This window comes from Fundulus heteroclitus, chromosome 11, assembly GCF_011125445.2.
Source record: "Fundulus heteroclitus isolate FHET01 chromosome 11, MU-UCD_Fhet_4.1, whole genome shotgun sequence".
In the NCBI taxonomy this organism is placed as follows: Eukaryota; Metazoa; Chordata; class Actinopteri; order Cyprinodontiformes; family Fundulidae; genus Fundulus; species Fundulus heteroclitus.
The window spans coordinates 33,143,192-33,163,806 of record NC_046371.1 but is presented as its reverse complement, the minus strand read 5'-3'; the positions used below and the strand labels follow the sequence as shown (position 1 = coordinate 33,163,806).

Below are 20,615 nucleotides of genomic sequence, written 5' to 3'. Positions count from 1 at the left end.
AGATATGTAGGAATGCTTCTGATTAAAATTACAATGAAATTCTGGAAATCTACATAATGGTACATATTTTACAAACATAAGGGTTTATTGTTTGGGTTTTTCAGAAAACATGAAGTATTTTAGAGCTGGTTCAGCAAGAAGTTTCCGAAAGGTATTAATACAGTTCTTTGTTGAGACTGACTGTGTTAAATGAGGTGAGATGAACCTTGACACAGTAGCCATAAAATTAATAAGATGATAAAATTATGTTGCAGAGAACTTTCAATTGTCAGACATTGAAAGATGAGACACACATTGGAGGAATTTGGTTAAGAATTACAGAGAAAAACTGCTGCAGATGTCTGCCAACTATCTTCACGGAGCATTTTACTGGGAATAAAATGCTCATTGCCCGAGCCAGGACTGAACACTCACTGCCATCCAACTCAATCGTCTTGTTCAAGTGGAGGCGCAAGAAAAGGACTTAAGAAATTTGGGAGGAACAAGCCAGAGAACTATGATTTCTTGTTCCGAAACAGAACAGTTGCCTGAGAAACCTGAGCAGAGCACTTATGCGTGATTAGATTCACGTCTGCCACATGCTCTGAATGGCCTGAAGGCTTTATTTACTTGCGTTATTGACGTACGGACTCTTTTTATATTGTGTTACTGTGTTTTTTCATCTTTTCTATTCCACTGACTTCCATGATCATGTTTGATTTTATGTGTTATGACATCTACACTGTGATGTTGCATTAAGTTGATCACTATTGTTTTATGATAAAGAATGGAAACTGTGTGCTTTAGACCCACACACCAAGACCCACAGTTTATGCAATATTTTGCTTTGACATAGGGAGAACCAGGATCTGATTTGCACCAAAGATCCTTAAAATATTTGGTAATGATCATTTTCAGATTCAATATGGGGTCTTCTTGCTCAGATTGGCCGAGAGGGGGATTTCCCTGGGGGTCTCATCAGTTCTTACTGTCTCTTAGAGGGGATGGCATTTTCTGGTGGGGAAAGGCCATGCCTGCCCTGTGATGCCCCCTATTGATACTCCTGGATTTTTAAGGTATGAAGGTGATGGATGCTTATCCATGGGAATGAAGAGTGGAGGACCAAGTAGGAGGTTTTTCGGGGTGGAGGTAGAGTAGAGTTTGACCTTGGTTACTGAACAATCTTAGCTTACCTAGTTTAATGTAAAATTAAAATAATGTGCGCATAGGAACCTAAAACAGGCCTAGCTCAATTAGTTGAACCCTAAATTGTAGATAAATGTTGAGACTGTGGTCTTGCATGGTAAATGCTGAATTATGAATTATTCATGCTGATTGGTGCTAAAATGTTTCCATTGATGTTTGTCCAGCCCATTTATGGAACTGCTTTTATTGTGACATGCCTTTGGGGCACAGCAACAAGGTGTGTGTGTGTGTGTGTGTGGGGGGGGGGGGCTAACAGACATTTGGACTGTTTTGTTATGATGTGCCTTTGGGGCACATCAACAGGGGAAATTGTAAGGGCAGGCCAGAGGCTGATATACTTAGATTGGACAGAATGACTGATTGGATAAACGTGTCGGCTGGGACACATATGCATTATAGTCCTCTCCACCAATGTGATGAATGAAAGGCTGTTATCATGCTGTACATGCCCCTGAAAGGGTGTAACACAACTGATCCTATAAAAGGTCTGGGTGAAGGATGAACATGAGGCTTGCTCGCTCTGAGTCTCACTCTTTTTCTCTGTCTCTTTCTCTCCGTAAATTACGTTAGCGTTTTTGTGTGACAAACAGTACTGAACTGAAGCCTTTCTCTGCCTTTTATATTAAATATGGTGAATATAATTATCGTTTCATGAGTCTTTTTACTCCTACAGACTTTACAGTAGAAACACCACATCATTCAGTAAAAGAACCTGGGGTGACCGCATGGTCAACAAACAGTAACAATTGCAATTAGAAATAAAGATTTCTTTCTTTCAAAAATCCTGCCAAATTTAAACAAACCACCTGACGCCATTGTTTCCAGCCCAGCATGTTCAAAAAAGCCCAGTTGGGCAGAAACCCACCCAATCTAGCAGCACTGTCCACCGGACGGTCATAGTACATTTAAAGACAGCTTGGAAAAACCACGTTACCACATGTTAATAACAGGTTAAACAGTTATTTTTTTGTGTGTCCTGTCTGGCAATGTGGCATTAAGAAATGTTATCTTAATGCCAAAAAGAGCTCAACAGATTTTATTTTCACAAGTGGAGCCTTACTGCTTTCGCCATAGTGCTCCACTTGATTTATATATGAAAGAAGCTTTATTAGATTTTATGCTGGGAGTATTTCATGTTCAATGGACACAGAAACGGGAAGGTAGAAGACGAAAAAAAGGAGTGAAACAGATGAGACAAAATTCTAAAAGGGAGAAAAGGTGAAAGAAGAAGGTATTACAGGTACAAAAAAACAATGCCTTCATACCATCACTGAAGAATATATAATATTGTTTAATACAAAATGTATAAAGTGACAGCTAAAGATAATAACAGAGGTTTTCTGTATAGAAGTGAATCTATAAATACCTGAATCCAAGCACCTGTAGTTATTTGTGAGAGTGCACTTGTGGATGTAAGGTTTCTCCATAAGAAAAATGCTCAATAGTGGTGGTGAGGGGCCAAAGACCTGCCCCCGGAGAACTGAGGCAGACGCCAGGGGAACCTGAACCCCAGTTGCCTGAAGGGACCCCCAGAGCAAAGGTGCCCAAGAGATACCAACACAGGGAAGGCTGCCTTCCCCATCCCAGGGAAGAGCAGAGAGGAGCCCCAGGAACCCCCCACCACCACAGCCACAATGCCGATGCCCTCAGGAGCCGCCCACCCTCCAGACCATCCAGAGATAAGAGAAAAGACACACTCTCGTTAGCCAGCCCGCCCAAACCATTCAGATCCCTTTTCCCTGGATAGAATGAGCACCGACAGCTGCCATCCAAGCCACTACTGACCCCACGTAGGACAGAAACTCACTCCAACACTAACATTCAAACATCTCCCACACCACATACGACAGACACCCAGGCTGGGTTCACCCCACCCCCATCCCCCCCACTAGCAGAATGCACGGAGAGGGCATCTGTCATAATGTCCAAGCTTGCAAAAGCATTTTTACCACATGGTGATTAGTTAATCCTTTTCCCAGCTCTCACCTCGCAGGTCTCTGTTGAAGTCATGTAGTCGGCGCACCTGTAGCTCCAACTTATTCCTCATGGTTTTCTCCAAAGCTTCCCTTTTAGAGGAGGACTTAGCGAGGTTTTCATAGGCATCTGACACCAGCTGTATCTCTGTTTCCAACTACCCACAAACAAAACATACAGTAAGTTATTTATTCCATTGCTCTTTACCCACTTTGTACCAATTATCAGATCTGACAGCAGTTAATGTCATATATTCTATTTAGATCTCGGACATCATTTGCTTATTTAACAAGTGCTTTTACACGAAATACTTCAAGCTTGTACTGAGATGCCTTTAGGGCATCTGTAAAGTGCAGAGGAGTCAGGGGAAGTTAAAGGCAGTCTGTCAATGTTATACTACCCACCCAGATTGTGAGAGCAGAGGAACCATTGGGAGGAATGTGCTTGTTTAGCAGCTCATGGTTTACATGGCGTCATTACCTAAGGCTATTAACACACGCTGGACAAGTTGCACTGAACTGCATTGGTGCAAAACAGGGTAACACTTTATTTGAAGGGGTGTACATAAAACTGACATTACACTGTCATAAACATGACATAACACCTGTTATGAACATAAATGACTCTTTATGAATGTTTAGGACTGTTGTCATTAATTGTCATTCGGTAAATTATGACACTATTAAAGCAGAGTTGACATTGTTTAAAATGTATTTGTTATGACAAGCCATTACCTTAACAAAACCCCAAGTCAAGCCCTTAATTTACCAAATCCCAAATCAAGACCTTAATTTAACTTAATCCCAAACCAAGCCCTTAATTTAACCTAATCCCAAATCAAGCCCTTAATTTAACCTAATCCCAAATCAATCCCTTAATTTAACCCAATCCCAAATCAAGCCCTAAATTTAACCTAATCCCAAATCAAGCCCTAAATTTAACCTAATCCCAAATCAAGCCCTAAACTTAACCATGTCTCTGTTAATGTCAAGTTGTCATAAAGACATTTTAAACAATGTCAACTTTGCTTGAATAGTGTCATAATTTACAGAATGACAATTAATGACAACAGTCCTAAACATTCATAAAGAGTCATTTATGTTCATAACAGGTGTTATGTCATGTTTATGACAGTGTAATGTCAGTCTTATGTACACCGCTTCAAATAAAGTGTAACCCGAAACAGTAAAAATGTATATACCGCTTTTCCAGTCGTACTGTAATACTCCACTCAAAGCGCTGTACACTAGAGCCACATTCACCCAATCGCTCTCACTAACGTGCACACATTCATACTCCAATACACAGCTTGATAGGCAATTTGGGGTTAAGTGCCTTGCCCAGGGGCACATTGACATGTGACACATGGAAGCTGGAATCAAACCCACAACCTTCCAATTGCAAGACGACTACTCAACCCATCAAGCAACATCTGCCCACAGCTGGATCTTTGCTGTACGAAGTTTCTCTATTAACTGTAATGCACTGCACAGGCATACGCAGCCAGTGGCTTTAACTGATGTTTAGAATGACAGATGCCTGACCCACATTTCATTCATAACGTTACATAAGAACCTTACTGAGCTACCCTCCACAGCTCTGGTGGTTATGTTACATAAGTTACAATTATGAAAGCTTACATCAGTGCAAACTGAACATACCCACTTATTTAAACAGCCTAGGATTCATCATTTTAGTCATATGAATGTTTTCGTGAAAAAGGCTATGGATTCAGTTAGCCTTTATACCATGTTTGGGTGTGTGGTATTTACCAGGATGTCAATAGGGTGAAGCAAATAGTGAATACCAATACCTTTCCAAAATCAACTACTAATTTGGCATCAACAGCAAATGACATGACCAACTTCAATCAGACCAAAATTATGACTTGTGTCTCACCAAGGAGCTGACACATCAACAATCGGCTAAGTTGGTAATTGGAAGAGTTCTTGAAGGTTTTAAATCCAGCTTTATGTCCTTTAACATGTCAACATGCCCCCAAGCAAGGCACTTCAAGTTGCTGACTGATCTGAATATTGTTATTTTTGTGTGCTTGAGTGTAACATGGTGAATGCGACTCCAGTATTGAGTGCTTTGAAGCGTCAGTATAACTAGAAAATTGGCTAATTAAATGTATTAACTATGTTTGCCAAAAAGTTGCTGTTGTAATTCCCGTGATAGTTGGTTCTACAAAATATTGGCCAAAGGGTCAGAATACAAATGGATGCTAGTGATGATATTTTTTTGTAAAATATTTTGAAAGCCATGTGTATTTTTTCTTTCACATTTTAATTATGCAATACTTTTGGGTTGGTATAACATAAAATATATATATTTGTTTTTGGTAGTAATGTTACCAGATTTCCCCACTGAGAGGCAATAACGGATATATTTATTCTATTCTGCTCTATTCTAAATGTAAGTAAGGAAGAGTAAAGAACAAAATAAGGTCAAGGCAGCACTTGGGCCTGTTGAGCTTAGACAAATAAACCGGTTTAAATGTTGTGAATGCATGTTTTGAACTCCCGATTTTAGTTCCACAATCATTGTAGTCTGCGTTATTTAAGTGAAAGACCTGAAAACACTAAACATTAGGAAAATCTTTTGAAGTACAATAATAACACAAGCCTGTTTTCTTACTTAAGTGCTGTTACTGTATGTTGGTCAGTGCAAGTAATTTCACTTGGTCTTCAAGTGAAATTACTTGCAACTCAGTTTAATAACACTGTAACCTATTTTGATATCATCACCTGGTGTTTATGTGTTCTACTTAAAATGGTGTGTCCCCTGCACTGTTGATAAATACAGTTCAGAGGTGGGAACACCCTGTGGGGATTGTACAGAGTGCAATTTATTTATTTTATTTAGCATTTATAACTCATCTAAAGCTCCTGCCATGCGCTGAAATCTTATAAAGAAATTTAGAAACAGAACAGCAGAGGGAAGAACAAACACTGACTGAAATGTTTTAGACATTTTGGTGAAAATCTTACCTTGTGTAGCTTGGTGACTTTCTCACGACAAGCCTCCATCTCCTGTCTCAGAATTCTGTTCTCCTCTGTAAGAACATCTACCATCTGCTGGGCACGGGCCATTACTGCAAAGGGCTCCCCCTGTAGCTGTAAGTAGGAGTGCTGTTGTGGAAAATGCCCTGCCTGCATAGACAACTGGGACTGTGGAGGTCCTAGGAGTTGGTGATGTTGTTGACATTGATGTTGCTGCTGATAATGATGCAACCCAGGAGTGGAGCCATGAGAATCAGAAAGAAAATTATGACTCCTCTGTGCTGTCTGATGAACAGGCCCTGAAGGGAAAAGCTCTGCCACTTGGTGGGAGCCTGTGCCCTGTGGACCATGGGGTACCATGATTGGGTAAGGCTCTCCATGGTTTGGAGGTGACTGGTGAGGAATTGATGGATGAGAGGAGTGAGAGGCAGAAAGCACACTGCTCAGAGTAGATGACTGGGCGCGGGACAAAGATCCAACAGAGGTGACAGAAGAGGTGGGACTGTGCTGATTGAGGGGTCTCTGGTAGTGAACTGAAACCTCCTTACTGGATCTGTGGAGAGATCAGCCGTGTGGTCACAATGTTTCTTGACTATCTAGCATAAAGCAAACTTTTAATTTATGGATATAGTCATTACAAAAAAATCTTTTTTAAGGTATCAACATATAAATGAGCTGATCTTTAACAATTTAATTTGAAATGCAAAAAATACAAACCACTGATTGTACTATGTATTAAACCAAGAAGAACTCATGATGTAAAAGATTGTGAAAGTACTAGGTACACCTATAAAGTGTGTAAAATCCTAAGGGGGGAATGTTTTTTCTTTACCATGATGTAGCTGTAACAAGCGAGTGACAAAGGTTGCTGAAAAGAAGTTTGCATTAATGCACAAAACAGCTCTGCAGTAACACCTGACAGCTTGTTGGCAGCTCTCACCTGCTTTAAACGAGTTTATTAGCCTTTGAACACAGGGCTGGGTAAGTGTCAGTAGATTTCCTATAGAGAGTAGTTATAGTACATGTTTTGCCTAAATCATTTTATATGTAGTGACTTCAGTGAGTACGATCAGTTCCAAAAATGGTAATATATTGTTTATATAAAAAGGAGTTGTCACAGAGCTTCTTGCTTCATTATTAAAAAACAGCAAGCAGTTTATCAAAAAATTTTAACTGAAAAAATCCACTGCCTGGCCAAAAAAAGGTTGTTATCTTGATTTAACTATACAATAGATATGAGCCTTCCATTGGATAATTACTGCATGGGCAATTATGTTTCAGCTGGGAACAAGTTATTTAATCCCAACTGGTGCAATGAGCTGGTTCTCATTTCTTAAACAACCATGTTGAACGACACATCCCGTGGTCGTGAAAAAGATGTCAGTCTGTTTCAGAAGGGTCAAATCATTGGCAAGCATTAAGCAGAGAGAGAGGCGGAGCAAATTTTAGGCACATTTTTGTGAAGGGGCCCCCCTCTAAGTCTGCCCTGAGTATGAAAGGTTCTGTAGGGCTTCATGTTGCAATACTGAGACTCAGACAGTAGTGCAAAATTTTCCTGTAGTCTCTCCCCTGGCCTCTACAGCGAAAGAATAAGAGACATGACCCTACAGCTTTCAATAATACTAGGGATGCAACAATGAATCGATAAAGATAAACAATTGATTCAATCATTGATTTGTTGTGTCACGCAATTAATGCGTAACTCGCCATGTCACGGAGCCGTTTACCTCACCTGCAGAGCTTCGTCAATGCTGACTGGCTGCAGAGTGAGTTGAACGCAGCAAGGCGGAAATTTCAAATACTGCTTTTTTGTAGTAAATTCTATAAATGACGACATAGAAAATGGTTTGACCTAAGTCCTGAAAAGATAGGGAGCACGTCTCGCTTCACAAAATCTAAACTGACAATTTGACATGGCACGAGAGCTCCACAGTGATACAGGAGGTGAAACAACATGGAGTGATTGATGAGGATGAAGGGAGCTCAAAATCAGGCGAAGTCATTACAATATTTTAGGTTTGTTCCTTTTCAAAGTGAGGAAACCCAGACAGAGCTTGACTTGCGGGCTGTGAGCAGAGTCCTGTGTGGCCAAAGTCATGCTTCGGGGTGTCAGTCAGGTAGCTCTGTTAGCTTGTTAGCTGGTTAATGACAGGAGCTTGTTTATGTGCGCAAATTTCCCCGATTGGATTGAAATGTCTTTGGATTAAAAAGGTAAGAAAGTATTCCGAAAGCACCGTTTTTTTGGACTCAGAATCAAATAATTCAATCATAATATGCATTTAATTGCACCAATCTTTATTTAAAGTAGTACCTATCTGACATTAGCAGAGTTGTTGAATTTCCATAAAACAACCACAGAAGGTTTGTACTTTTTTTATGCGGAGAAATACAACAACAAACACGGAGATGTGTTGGTTCTGACTGTTTTGACTGCATAAAATGGACCTGCACCAGGTTCTGAGAGTGGTTGAGAACTCCTGCTATTGCTATTGAGAGAGTGGGAGGAAATTATGATCATCCCAAATTGTTCTGTGCTGCACAGTGCTGCGGTCCCATCCTACACAAGCATGCGCTGTAAATTCATGAGTTAATCGGAAGAAGTGTCAATAGGAATATGATAGGAATACAATTTCATTCTGATGGTAATAATTTTTTGATTAAGCTTTAAGTTTTAATTTGCTGACAAAGTCTAAGTGAATATACCGTATGGGAGAGAGGAAGAGGGGTCTAAGCTAACTTTTCAAGAACCAAGAGTCTTTTATGTAACCATGTTGTTATGTAACCATAATGAAATTTTGGTGAGACACTCAGAATGATGAGGCAGACCTACATTAAAAACACTTACAGAAAAACAAGACCAAAGCATCCCTAAAGGACACCCTCAAAAATGTAAAACCCCTAGAAGAAATAAAGAGTATTAAATATCGAACACCATTTTTGACTCTTCGAAGAAAAATTAGAAAAACTTATAGAATAAACGTACTTTTTATTTTGTTGTTTGCAGAGAGTCAGGCGAAGACGGCAACTTTTGGTGAATTTACTTGACAGAGTCGGCATTTGGGAAGTGGATAAGACAAACAAACGTCTAATAAGGATTTACAGACGCAGAAAACAACGACAGACGCTGAGGTTCATCACACTGCTAAGCAGAATCATCACTGGAGCTCGTGTGTCACGGTAGGGAAGCTAGTATTTTTATGATTGTCTGAAATGTCCGCTGGCTGTAAGGAGATGACGCGGTCTGCTCATGCGCTCTTTGTTATTAGAGAACTGGGCCAGAGAAAAACCAGGCCGAGCTCACCCCTGGAATTTTTTGCATTTAAATTCTGACAAGACAGAAGTTGTAATCTTTGGACCAGAGTCCTCAAAAAATAAACTTCTTAATCAATCACTTAATCTGGATGGCATTAACTTGGCATCTGGTAATAAAGTAAAAAATCTTGGTGTTATTTTTTACCAAGACATGTCATTTAAATGCCATATTAAACAGGTTTCCAGAGTTTCCTTTTTTCACCTCCGGGAGATTGCCAAAATTAGAAACATTCTGTCCAGGGGTGATGCTGAAAAACTAGTCCATGCATTTGTTACTTCAAGGCTGGACTACCGTAAATCTTTGCTATCAGGAAGTCCACAAAATGCAGTTCAAAGTCTTCAGCTGATCCAAAATGCTGCAGCAAGAGTCCTGATGAAAATCAATAAAAGGGATCTGTCACGATTTGGGTTTTGTTTTGTTTTGTTTGTTCTTTGCTTTATTTTGATCAGTTCACATCTCTGTTTCCAGTTCAGTTGTCTCCTCCCAACAAGCTGCCAGCTCACTCAATCTGTTTATCTGTCACTCCCCGATCACCAGTTACCAGCCAATCAGATCTGCTCACCTGTCAACCTCCAGTCACTAGCCAATCAGTTCAGTTCAGTTACCACCTTTCCTTTGATTATTTCCATCTGTCACTTGTAATTAGTCTTCACTCCCGTTCACCTGCTCACTCCCCTATATAGTCCTGCATTAAACATCTGCAAACGGCCAGATCATTAACAAGCCTTTGGTGAGTTTCTGTCCAGCTTTCTATTTTTGATTGATCCTGTTGACGATAACCCAACTGCACCTTTTTGATTTCTGAGCCAGCTTGATACTTGATCTTGATTTTCCTGCCCTGCCCTGTCTGTCTGCCTACCTGTTTTTCTGACCTGGACCTGCCTGGTGATATTCTGAGTTTGCCTTACCCCGATCTGTACTTCTGCTTGTTTTTGGATTGCTTCTTGTGTACCAGATTTTTGACTGTTATTCTGACCACTGAGCCTGCTTGTCCCTGCATTGTGAAGAACACCTCCATTAAACCTTCTTTAATCATACCTCCTTTTTGTCTGGCTGAATACTGGGTCCTCTGTCTCTCGATCGTGACAGGATCATATTTCTCCAATTTTAGCTTCCCTTCATTGGCTTCCTGTTAAATCAAGAATACAATTTCAAATTCTTCTTCTAACGTATAAAGCCCTTAATAATCAAGCTCCATCATATTTCACAGCTATGATTACCCCGTATGTTCCTAACAGAGCACTTTGCTCTCAGACTGCAGGTCTGCTGGTGAATCCTAGAGTCTCTAAAAGTAGAATGGATGGCAGATCCTTTAGCTATCAGGCTCCTCTCCTGTGGATCCAACTCCCAGTTTTGGTCCGTGAAGCAGACACCCTGTCTACTTTTAAGAGTAATTTTAAAACTTTCCTTTTTGACAAAGCTTACAACTAGAGTGGCTTATGTTGCCCTGACCTACCTATGGGGATGTGCTTCTTTTATGGGCTACTGGAGGACATCAGGATCTATTTTTCTCACTCAATCGAGTTCTACTGTTCTTCAGTTATGCATTGCTTGTCATCATTTCTGCTTATAACTTTTTGTTCTCTCTCTTTTTTTTCTTCATAGTAGGTACATCTGGTCTGGCGTTCTGTTATCTGAGACATCATCCAGAGAAGACAGCTCACCCGCTATTATCATCTAATATAGAATAGATTACTGGATCAATGTTTGCTTCTGTGCTTGTTTGTCTCTCTTGTTGTGTCTCTGCTCTGTCTTCTGTAACCCCCAGTCGGTCGAGGCAGATGACCGTTCATACTGAGCCCGGTTCTGCTGGAGGTTTTTCCTTCCTGCTAATGGGTGGTTTTTCTTTCCACTGTCGCTTCAAGCTTGCTCAGTATGAGGGATTGCTGCAAAGCCATGGACAATGCAGACAAATCTCCCTGTGGCTCTACGCTTCTCCAGGAGTGAATGCTGCTTGTCGGGACTTTGAAGCAATCAACTGGATCCCTTTTATAGGAAATTTTTGACCAATCTGTATAATATAATTGATTTTGACTTTGTAAAGTGCCTTGAGATTACATGTTTCATGAATTGGCGCTATATAAATTGAATTGAATTGAATTTAGCGCGGTTCAGTTGTGTCTGGCTCGGTTCAGTTCACTTTGCGTTCCATTTACACTCGATAGTTATCTCGGTTACCGAGCTCGGACTGGTCTCAGCATGGTTAAAAAGGGGTAGTGTAAACGGGGTATAAGGGTGAGGTTCAACGGAACCGCATTTGACACCCCAATTTTACAGCTTCACTTTTGTTGTGTTAAATCTATGAAGAAAAATTCCTGCCAAAAGGGTGTACACAAAAAAATGTGTTGCACTCAAATAAAACTTGTTTTGCACACAAAAAGATATGTTTCACACAAAACAAAATTGTTTTGCAAACTGTTCGCCAACCTTGCACTCAAAATATCATTTATAAGTTTTCCTCGAGTACAAAACGGTCTGTGCTCGCACAAAACAGCCTCTTCTCGAGTACGAAACAATCCCACCCCCGCTGCGGTAAATTTGTGCCAAAAGTCACATGATGCATTGAGTTGTTGTGGTTTTTCAGACTTCCCGACAGCAGGGGAAATGCGCTGGTTTGGCTGAGGAAGAAAGACGTGATATCACAGCTAACAGCATCAGCTCCCCACAGGTAACTTTCAAAACTTTCCCAGTGAAAAAGTAATAGCTCACTATGCAGATAGATCATGTAAGATTTCAGTTAAAGGCCCTGCTGTGTTACAGTAAGAGACCATGTTACTTTTTAGAGCAAATAACATGAAAGCTAGCCTTAGGTTGAACGCCATGCTAAAACAACTTTTGCTTTGTAATGCAGCCACTGTGGTTGGCTTCTCCATTTACTGTGCTGTGTCAAATAAATAGTACCTGAGTGGATACCCCGATAAATGCATTGTTAACAGATTATAATGTGGTTTTTATGTTATTTTCAAATGACTGTCTATTGTTCTTATTGGTGTAAACCTAAATTGGTGTTTGGATTTGGTCATTTATCCTAAAACTGTCAAACCAATGCATGTATGCTTATGTGCAAAACGGATTCTTAAGAAATTTAAAATAATTGCAACGAGTGGATATTGATTATATGAAAATTGGTAAGGAAATAAATTAAAAATTGCGTTTTATAACATGAATATGAATGTTACAAGTAAAGCATATAGCAGCAGATCTAGATTATATCTCACTACCTTTCTAACTCCTTAATTTCTTCAAAGTAAAAATGAGGTCATCTGTGCCCAATTGCAAATATGTGTTGTGCACTTAATAAAATTGGTTTGGCCATGGCAAAAACCACATCTGGAATTGGCCACATGGGCAGATATTTTCTTGAAAAGTTTGTTTTCATCCTAGTGGTGATTTATTTTTTTCTTTAAGAGGAGTATTGTCCTTTACATAACCATAACACATACCCTCACCGGCCACTTTATTAGGTACACCTGTCCAACTGCTCGTTAATACTTAATTTCAAAGCAGCCAATCACATGGCGGCAACTCAGTGCATTTAGGCATGTAGACATGGTCAAGAGAATCTCCTGCAGTTCAAACCGAGCATCAGTATGGGGAAGAAAGGTGATTTGAGTGACTTTGAACGTGGCATGATTGTTGGTGCCAGAAGGGCTGGTCTGAGTATTTCAGAAACTGCTAATCTACTGGGATTTTTACGCACAACCATCTCTAGGGGTTACAGAGAATGGTCCGAAAAAGAAAAAACATCCAGTGAGCGGCTGTTCTGTGGGCGGAAATGCCTTGTTGATGCCAGAGGTCAGAGGAGAATGGCCAGACTGGTTCGAGCTGATAGAAGGGCAACAGTGACTCAAATAACCACCCGTTACATCCAAGGTGGGCAGAAGAGCATCTCTGAACGCACAGTACGTCAAACTTTGAGGCAGATGGGCTACAGCAGCAGAAGACCACATCGGGTGCCACTCCTTTCAGCTAAGAACAGGAAACTGAGGCTACAATTTGCACAAGCTCATCGAAATTGGACAATAGAAGATTGGAAAAACGTTGCCTGGTCTGATGAGTCTCGATTTCTGCTGCGACAGTCGGATGGTAGGGTCAGAATTTGGCATCTACAACATGAAAGCATGGATCCATCCTGCCTTGTATCAACGGTTCAGGCTGGTGGTGGTGGTGTCATGGTGTGGGGAATATTTTCTTGGCACTCTTTGGGCCCCTTGGTACCAATTGAGCATCGTTGCAACGCCACAGCTTACCTGAGTATTGTTGCTGACCATGTCCATCCCTTTATGACCACAATGTACCCAACCGATGATGGCTACTTTCAGCAGGATAATGCGCCATGTCATAAAGCTGGAATCATCTCAGACTGGTTTCTTGAACATGACAATGAGTTCGCTGTACTCAAATGGCCTCCACAGTCACCAGATCTCAATCCAATAGAGCATCTTTGGGATGTGGTGGTACGGGAGATTCGCATCATTGATGTGCAGCCGACAAATCTGCGGCAACTGTGTGATGCCATCATGTCAATATGGACCAAACTCCCTGAGGAATGCTTCCAGCACCTTGTTAAATCTATGCCATGAAGAATTGAGGCAGTTCTGAAGGCAAAAGGGGGTCCAACCCGTTACTAGCATGGGGTACCTAATAAAGTGGCTGGTGAGTGTATGTTTTCCAGCATCCACTGATGAGGTGAAGGCCATCAAAGTTCTGGGCTGGATGGACGGCTCCTACATGAACTCTCACCATGGAAAGTAGCCCTGGTAGTCTCCCAGGTCGACTTCCATCACAAGACTACCAAGACTTGAACAATTCAGGATTTGATGGAATCTGGGCTTGTTAAAAAATAACTTAATATGTAACCGTTTTAGTTCCCAGTATTAACTACTTTGATCAGTAGCTGTTGCAGCATGTCCTTCATAGCTCTTAGTGGAGCCGTTCAGGCTGAATACAAAGGTTAGAAGAAAAAAAAGGCCAGGTTTGAGATTGTTCTAAATTTCCTGACAGTCTTACATGCAGAAATTTTTTTCATAGTCCTGTTTTTGGCTTCATCCATTTCATCAGCCAGTTTTTTTTTTTTAATACAGCCCGTTTTATTGGTAATACATGGATTGTTTACTGGGAAAAACCTGGAGAATTCATGGAGTTCTTTCAGTCTTAATTTCAATAATAAAAGCAATCCTTGTGGAAAAGGTGTATTCACTTTGATTAATATTGGTAAGAATTGGAAATGAATACTTTATCAAAGGGTATGTTTATTATACAATGTGGAAAATAAAGGACTGTTTAATTGTCCCACAGTGTTTGCATCCTCAGTTTTAGTAACAGCCCCACTTGCCCCTTTTTTTTCAATAACCTCAGCATTTTCAAAAGGTTTATACAGTACCTTACACATTTACTATCACAATCCCAGCAATTCTACATTTTTATTCAGTGAATACACTAACTTAGTTACATTTTCCTGGCTAGATTTTACTACTTGAAAACCTTTTGCAACAATGGTAACTACAATAAGCTTAAACTTGTAAAGTGTTGGTCATACTGGACAGTAGCAACATATATATATATATATATATATATATATATATATATATATATATATATATATATGTCTGAGCCGTGTGATTCAGAATGTCCCAGTGCATCCATGGCTGCCCTCAGTGCTACCAGTTGTTCAGGGCTCAACACATCGCCAGTTTCAGAAATAGTGACCCCACAGTGTGCGTCATCAAGCAGTCCCCTGTTGTCCCAGTCAATATGAGGCAGGCAGAGTCCCTGCAAGAAAGATGGAGATATATAGAGAATAAAAAAAAGAGGCCATGATTCTGTTGCTATAACTTACTGAATATAATTTAATTCATGGAGCTAAGGATTGAAAAAAAGACTCCAAAATCCATTAATTATTTTAATAATAAACACATTTCAAAGAAAACAGTTTCAATAACACCTCTCTGATGTATTCAATGTTTTGTTGTATTGGAGTGATCAGATAAATGATCAGATAAATTCATTTCTGGTTTGAAATATACTCAATGTGAGAAACTGTATAATAGCAAGCACAAAAAAATCCTTCTTACCTCTGTGATGTCTGGTTCTACGACAGTATGCTGGATACTTCCCATCTCCCATAACTGACTGAGTGTTAGATTCCCCTCAGTTCTGAGTGAATGGTCATCCCAGCCACTGCTGATGGTGTCAAAACTTACACGTAGTCTTGGGACAAATAAATAGTGACAACAGAAATTATCTAACATGTTTGACAGGTCAAGCAAACTGTTGTCCTCTCCTGAGTGCAGCACATAGTTGTATATGTTAGTTCCTGTGCACCACACGTCTCTCTAAAGATGTTGAATTGTGAAAGGAGAGTTAAAGATCAAATCATGGTTTAAATACGTTACACGGCATTTTTACATCAGAGATAAAACTAAACAAGTGCCTTTAACTGAAATCTTACATGATCTATCTGCATAGTGAGCTATTACTTTTTCACCGGGAAAGTTTTGAAAGTTACCTGTGGGTGGCTGATGCTGTTAGCTGTGATATCACGTCTTTCTTCCTCAGCCAAACCGGCGCGTTTCAGTTTCTTTCGGGTGCACCCCCTGCTGTCGGGAAGTCTGAACAACAACAACAACTCAATGCATCACGTGACTTTTGGCACAAATTTACCGCAGCGGGGGTGGGATTGTTTCTCGAGAAGAGGCTGTTTTTTTTGCGAGCACAGACCGTTTTGTACTCGAGGAAAACTTATAAATAATATTTTGAGTGCAAGGTTGGCGAACAGTTTGCAAAACATTTTTTTTGTGTGAAACATATCTTTTTGTGTGCAAAACAAGTTTTATTTGTGTGCAAAACTTTTTTTTTGTGTGCAACGTTTTGGCAGGAATTTATCTCCATATAAATCACTGTTCATATAGACAACATTGATTATTAAATCATTAACTAATAATCTAGTCAACATAACCTTCTTTATTTGAAGTGAAATTATTTATTACCTAAGATTATTGTAATAGAACACCTAAGTAGCAACTTTTTTGTTCACTTATTTGCTCTCAGTCCAAATGTTCTATTTTGGAAAAAAGAAGTGGAAATAAAACTCTTTTTTTGCCCAATTCATCTATTAATTGTAAAAGTAATAGACCAATTAATCAATTATTAAAATAATCGTTGGTTGCAGCCCTAAATAATACATTTGTATATTCATCTGGAGGTAGCTGTCAATCAACAAGCAGGCACACCAGCATGCAGAATACAAAATGTTTGATGTGCCTAAGTCAGCAACACCACTGCAGTGTCTACGAGGCGTGGCTTTCAGCTCCTTCAAGAAGGTAATGGGAGGTAAAATGGTACAAATATCCATCTATCTTTCATTGTTTAAGAGATAACCTTTAATATTTTGACAAATAAAAATATTAATAGTGCTACATTTTGTTTCAGCTTTATAGACTTAGCTGTAAATTATTTTGAATCAAGCAAAACATTTTTACAATGATTTCCATTTTATAAAAGTAGTTGAATTGAAGGATGAAGAAAAAAAACATTTACCTGGAGAAGATAATGATCATCATTTAGCTTTAAAGATATTTAGAAAAGCCTTAATATAAATTTCTGCTCCGTCTGACAAAATTTGTTGTCAGACGGAGCAGCTATAAAGTCTATTTTCCTATATGTAAAAATATATTATTTTAATTATTATGCCAGCTTTCTAAACAATTAACTAAAACTGATCCTCTAAATCTGTTCCTTCTTTCATGAACCTGATTTGTTTTCTTGCATCTTTCCAGCCCTTCATTCATCTGATGAAGAAACTATTTTCATTTTGCTATCTGAAAATAATAAATAAAACATTTTACAACACAGTCAGTTGTTCTCCACTGAGCATGTGAGCGGTAAGAGCATCTTTACTACTAAACACTTTGTTTTTAAAAGGTTTTAACTAGTCAGTTTTAAAATATAACACAGAGCCTCATTCTGGAGTTTTCCTGGACCCCTCATCCTTTGTCCAGTTATCAGTATTAATATTTCAGTTATTAAGAACTGTATAAATAATTTAGAATGTATGTATTACTATGAGTAAAACTGTATCCATGTTTAGCTTACATAATATATATTACATGTATTATTCAGAAATATAAAACAGTTAACTAATTAATGGTACATTTGTGATTAATTGTGTGATGATTTTTTTCACTAATAATTCAGCAGCTTTAAAAAAAACAAAGCTGCATGTTTAGTCAGCACAGAAAATACAAAAAAGGGAGGCTGACCTTTACACTCACTATATGTCCTACAGGCACAAATAGATTTGCTATTAGTTATTTTAGGAATAAATGCTTTGATTTTAATAATAATAATAATACATTTTATTTAAAAGGCGCCTTTCTGGACACTCAAGGTCACGGTACAAAAGGATAAAAAACTGAATGTCAGAAACAAAATGAAAACAAAAAAAACATTTAAAAAATACAGAGGCTTGGACAGGGAAATTGATAATTAAAGAGAATAGGCAGTCTTAAATAGATGAGTTTTGAGTTGTGATTTAAAATGGAGAAGTGAGTCCGTGTTTCTAAGTAGGGGTGGTAGAGAGTTCGAGAGGCGGGGGGCAAAGCGGCTGAATGCTCTGCTCCCCATGGTGGTGAGACAGGCGGAAGGGACAGACAGGTGTAAAGCAGATGAGGATCTAAGACCACGGGAAGGGGTGGGAATATGCAGGAGGCCTGACAGATATGGGGGGGGGGGGCAAGGTGGTCTTGAATGTCACCATGAGAATTTTGTATTGAATGCGGAACTGCACGGGGAGCCAGTGGAGCTGTCAGAGGACTGGAGTGATGTGGTGGATAGAGGGAGTTCTTGTTATGATGCGAGCAGCTGAGTTCTGGACCAATTGTAGTTTATGAAGTGATTTCTGAGGAAGGCCAAAGAGGAGTGAGTTGCAGTAATCCAGTCGGGAGGTAACAAGGCTGTGCACAAGTATGGCAGCAGTGCGTGGGGTAAGGGAGGGACAGAGGCGGTTGATGTTTCTTAACTGGAAGTAGGCAGACCGGGTAACGTTATTGATATGGGATTGAAAGGATAGGGTGCTATCAAGGATGACACCCAGACTCTTAACCTGGGAGGAGGGGGAGAAGGAGGAACTGTCAATAAGTGGGAAACTGTCGGTTTTGGAAAGAGTTGATTTGGTGCCAATGAGGAGAACCTCAGTTTTCACTACTGTTTAATTGTAGGAAGTTGTAGGTGAACCAGGCTTTTATTTCAAAGATGCAATCTGTGAGGGAGGTGGGAGGAAGAGAGGACGATGGTTGCATGGAGAGGTAGAGCTGGGTGTCATCGGCATAGCAATGGAAGTGGATATTAAATTTGCGGAAGATATTGCCAAGGGGAAGGAGATAGATGATGAAGAGGAGGGGCCCGAGTACAGAGCCCTGGGGGATGCCTGAGGTGACGGGGGAGGGGGTGGATTTGAGGGTCTTCAGTTGAATGAACTGAGTGCGGCCAGAGAAGTAGGAAATAAACCAGTCCAACGGAGTGTTAGTGATGCCAATGGAAGAAAGCCTACTGAGGAGGGTGGTGTGACAGATGGTGTCAAAGGCTGCACTCGGGTCAAGGAGGATGAGGATGGTGAGTAGTCCAGAATCAGATGTCATGAGGAGGTCATTGGTGATTTTGATGAGTGCTGTTTCAGTGCTATGGAGTGGCTGGAAACCAGACTGAAATTCTTCATACAGGCTGTTGGCAGATAGGTGAGAATGGGGCTGGGAGGCAACTGTTTTTTCAAGAATTTTGGAAATGAAGGGTAAATTGGAGATAGTTGAAGTTGATGGGGTCGGCGCCAGGTTTTTTTTTTTTTTTACAATCGGGGTGATGACAGCAGTTTTGAGAGGTGTAGGGACAGTTCCAGTGGTGAGGGAGGTGCGGATGATAGCAGAGATGAGGGGAACCAGAGAGGGGAGGCAGGTTTTGACAAGTTGTGTTGGGAAGGGGTCCAATTGACAGGCGGATGGTTTGGATTTCTGGATGAGCTCTGTGATTTCCGAGACAGTGGGAAGATGGAAGGAGGAGAATGAATGTGTAGGCGAGGGGAGATCAGCTGAGGTGCTGAGATGAGCCGTTGATCCAAGGTTCTGGTGAATGTTCTTGATTTTTCCTGTGAAGTATGACATGATGTCATTGCTGAAGGAGGTTGTGTAAAGGTGCGGGGGAAAGAGTCCTGGTGTTTGATAGTATTGTTGAGTATAGAGAAAAGTGACTTAGAGCTATGTTGATTGGCAGTGATTAAGCTGGAGTAGTACTGTGATTTAGTGCTGGCAATGGAGTCCTTATAGTGAATAATGTGATTATTGTACATTTCTTTGTGTACAGTGAGACCAGTTTTTCTATAAAGTCTTTCAAGTTGCCGTCCTTTAGTTTTCATTCGTCTGAGATTTTGGGTGTACCAGGGGGCGGAGACGGAGAAAGAAACAAATCTATTTTTTAGTGGAGCAAGTGAGTTAACTCCGATGGTGGGGGAGGAAGCCGGTCAGACCTGGCAGGCCTAAACGTATTGTGAGGGTTTGCTGGGAACGTCTGGCAGAGTCCCCTGTGAGACGTAGCTTTAACTCCCACCTCCGAGAGAACTTTGAACACGTCCCGAGGGAAGCAGGGGATATTGAGTCTGAATGAACCGTGTTCCGTGCGTCTATTGTTGAGGAGGCTAGTTGGAGCTGTGGCCGCAAGGTTGTCGGTGCATGTCGCGGCGGCAACCCTCGAACACGCTGGTGGACACCAGCATTGAGGGAAGCCGTCAAGCTGAAGAAGGAGTCCTATCGGGCTTTATTGGCCTGTGGGACTCCGGAAGCAGCTGATGTGTACCAGCAGTCGAAGCGGCAGGCGGCTCGGCTGGCCGCCGAGGCAAAAACTTGGGCGTGGGAAGAGTTTAGAGAGGCCATGGTACGGCTTCGAAGCGATTCTGGTCCACTATCCGGCATCTCAGGAGGGGGAAGCAGTGCGGTACCAACACTGTTTATAGTGGGGGTGATGTGCTGCTGACCTCGACTCGGGACGTTGTGCGTCGGTGGGCGGAATACTTCGAAGACCTCCTTAATCCCACCAACACGTCTTCCATTGCGGAAGCAGAGCCTGAGGACTCTGGGTCGGGTTTTCTCATC

General features: G+C 40.6%; 1 protein-coding gene across 5 annotated transcripts in view; it reads right to left on the bottom strand.

Moving 5' to 3' along the window:
* amot (angiomotin) overlaps positions 1-20,615 on the bottom strand; it is a 184,842-nt gene that overhangs the window by 97,529 nt on the left and 66,698 nt on the right. For all 5 annotated transcript variants that reach the window (XM_036143411.1, XM_036143412.1, XM_036143410.1 and 2 more), the window contains 2 exons: positions 6,153-6,717; positions 3,172-3,316 (listed from right to left, as the gene is read on the bottom strand). In XM_036143411.1, the coding sequence (XP_035999304.1) occupies positions 3,172-3,316; positions 6,153-6,717 (710 nt within the window). The remainder of the gene's footprint in view (positions 1-3,171; positions 3,317-6,152; positions 6,718-20,615) is intronic.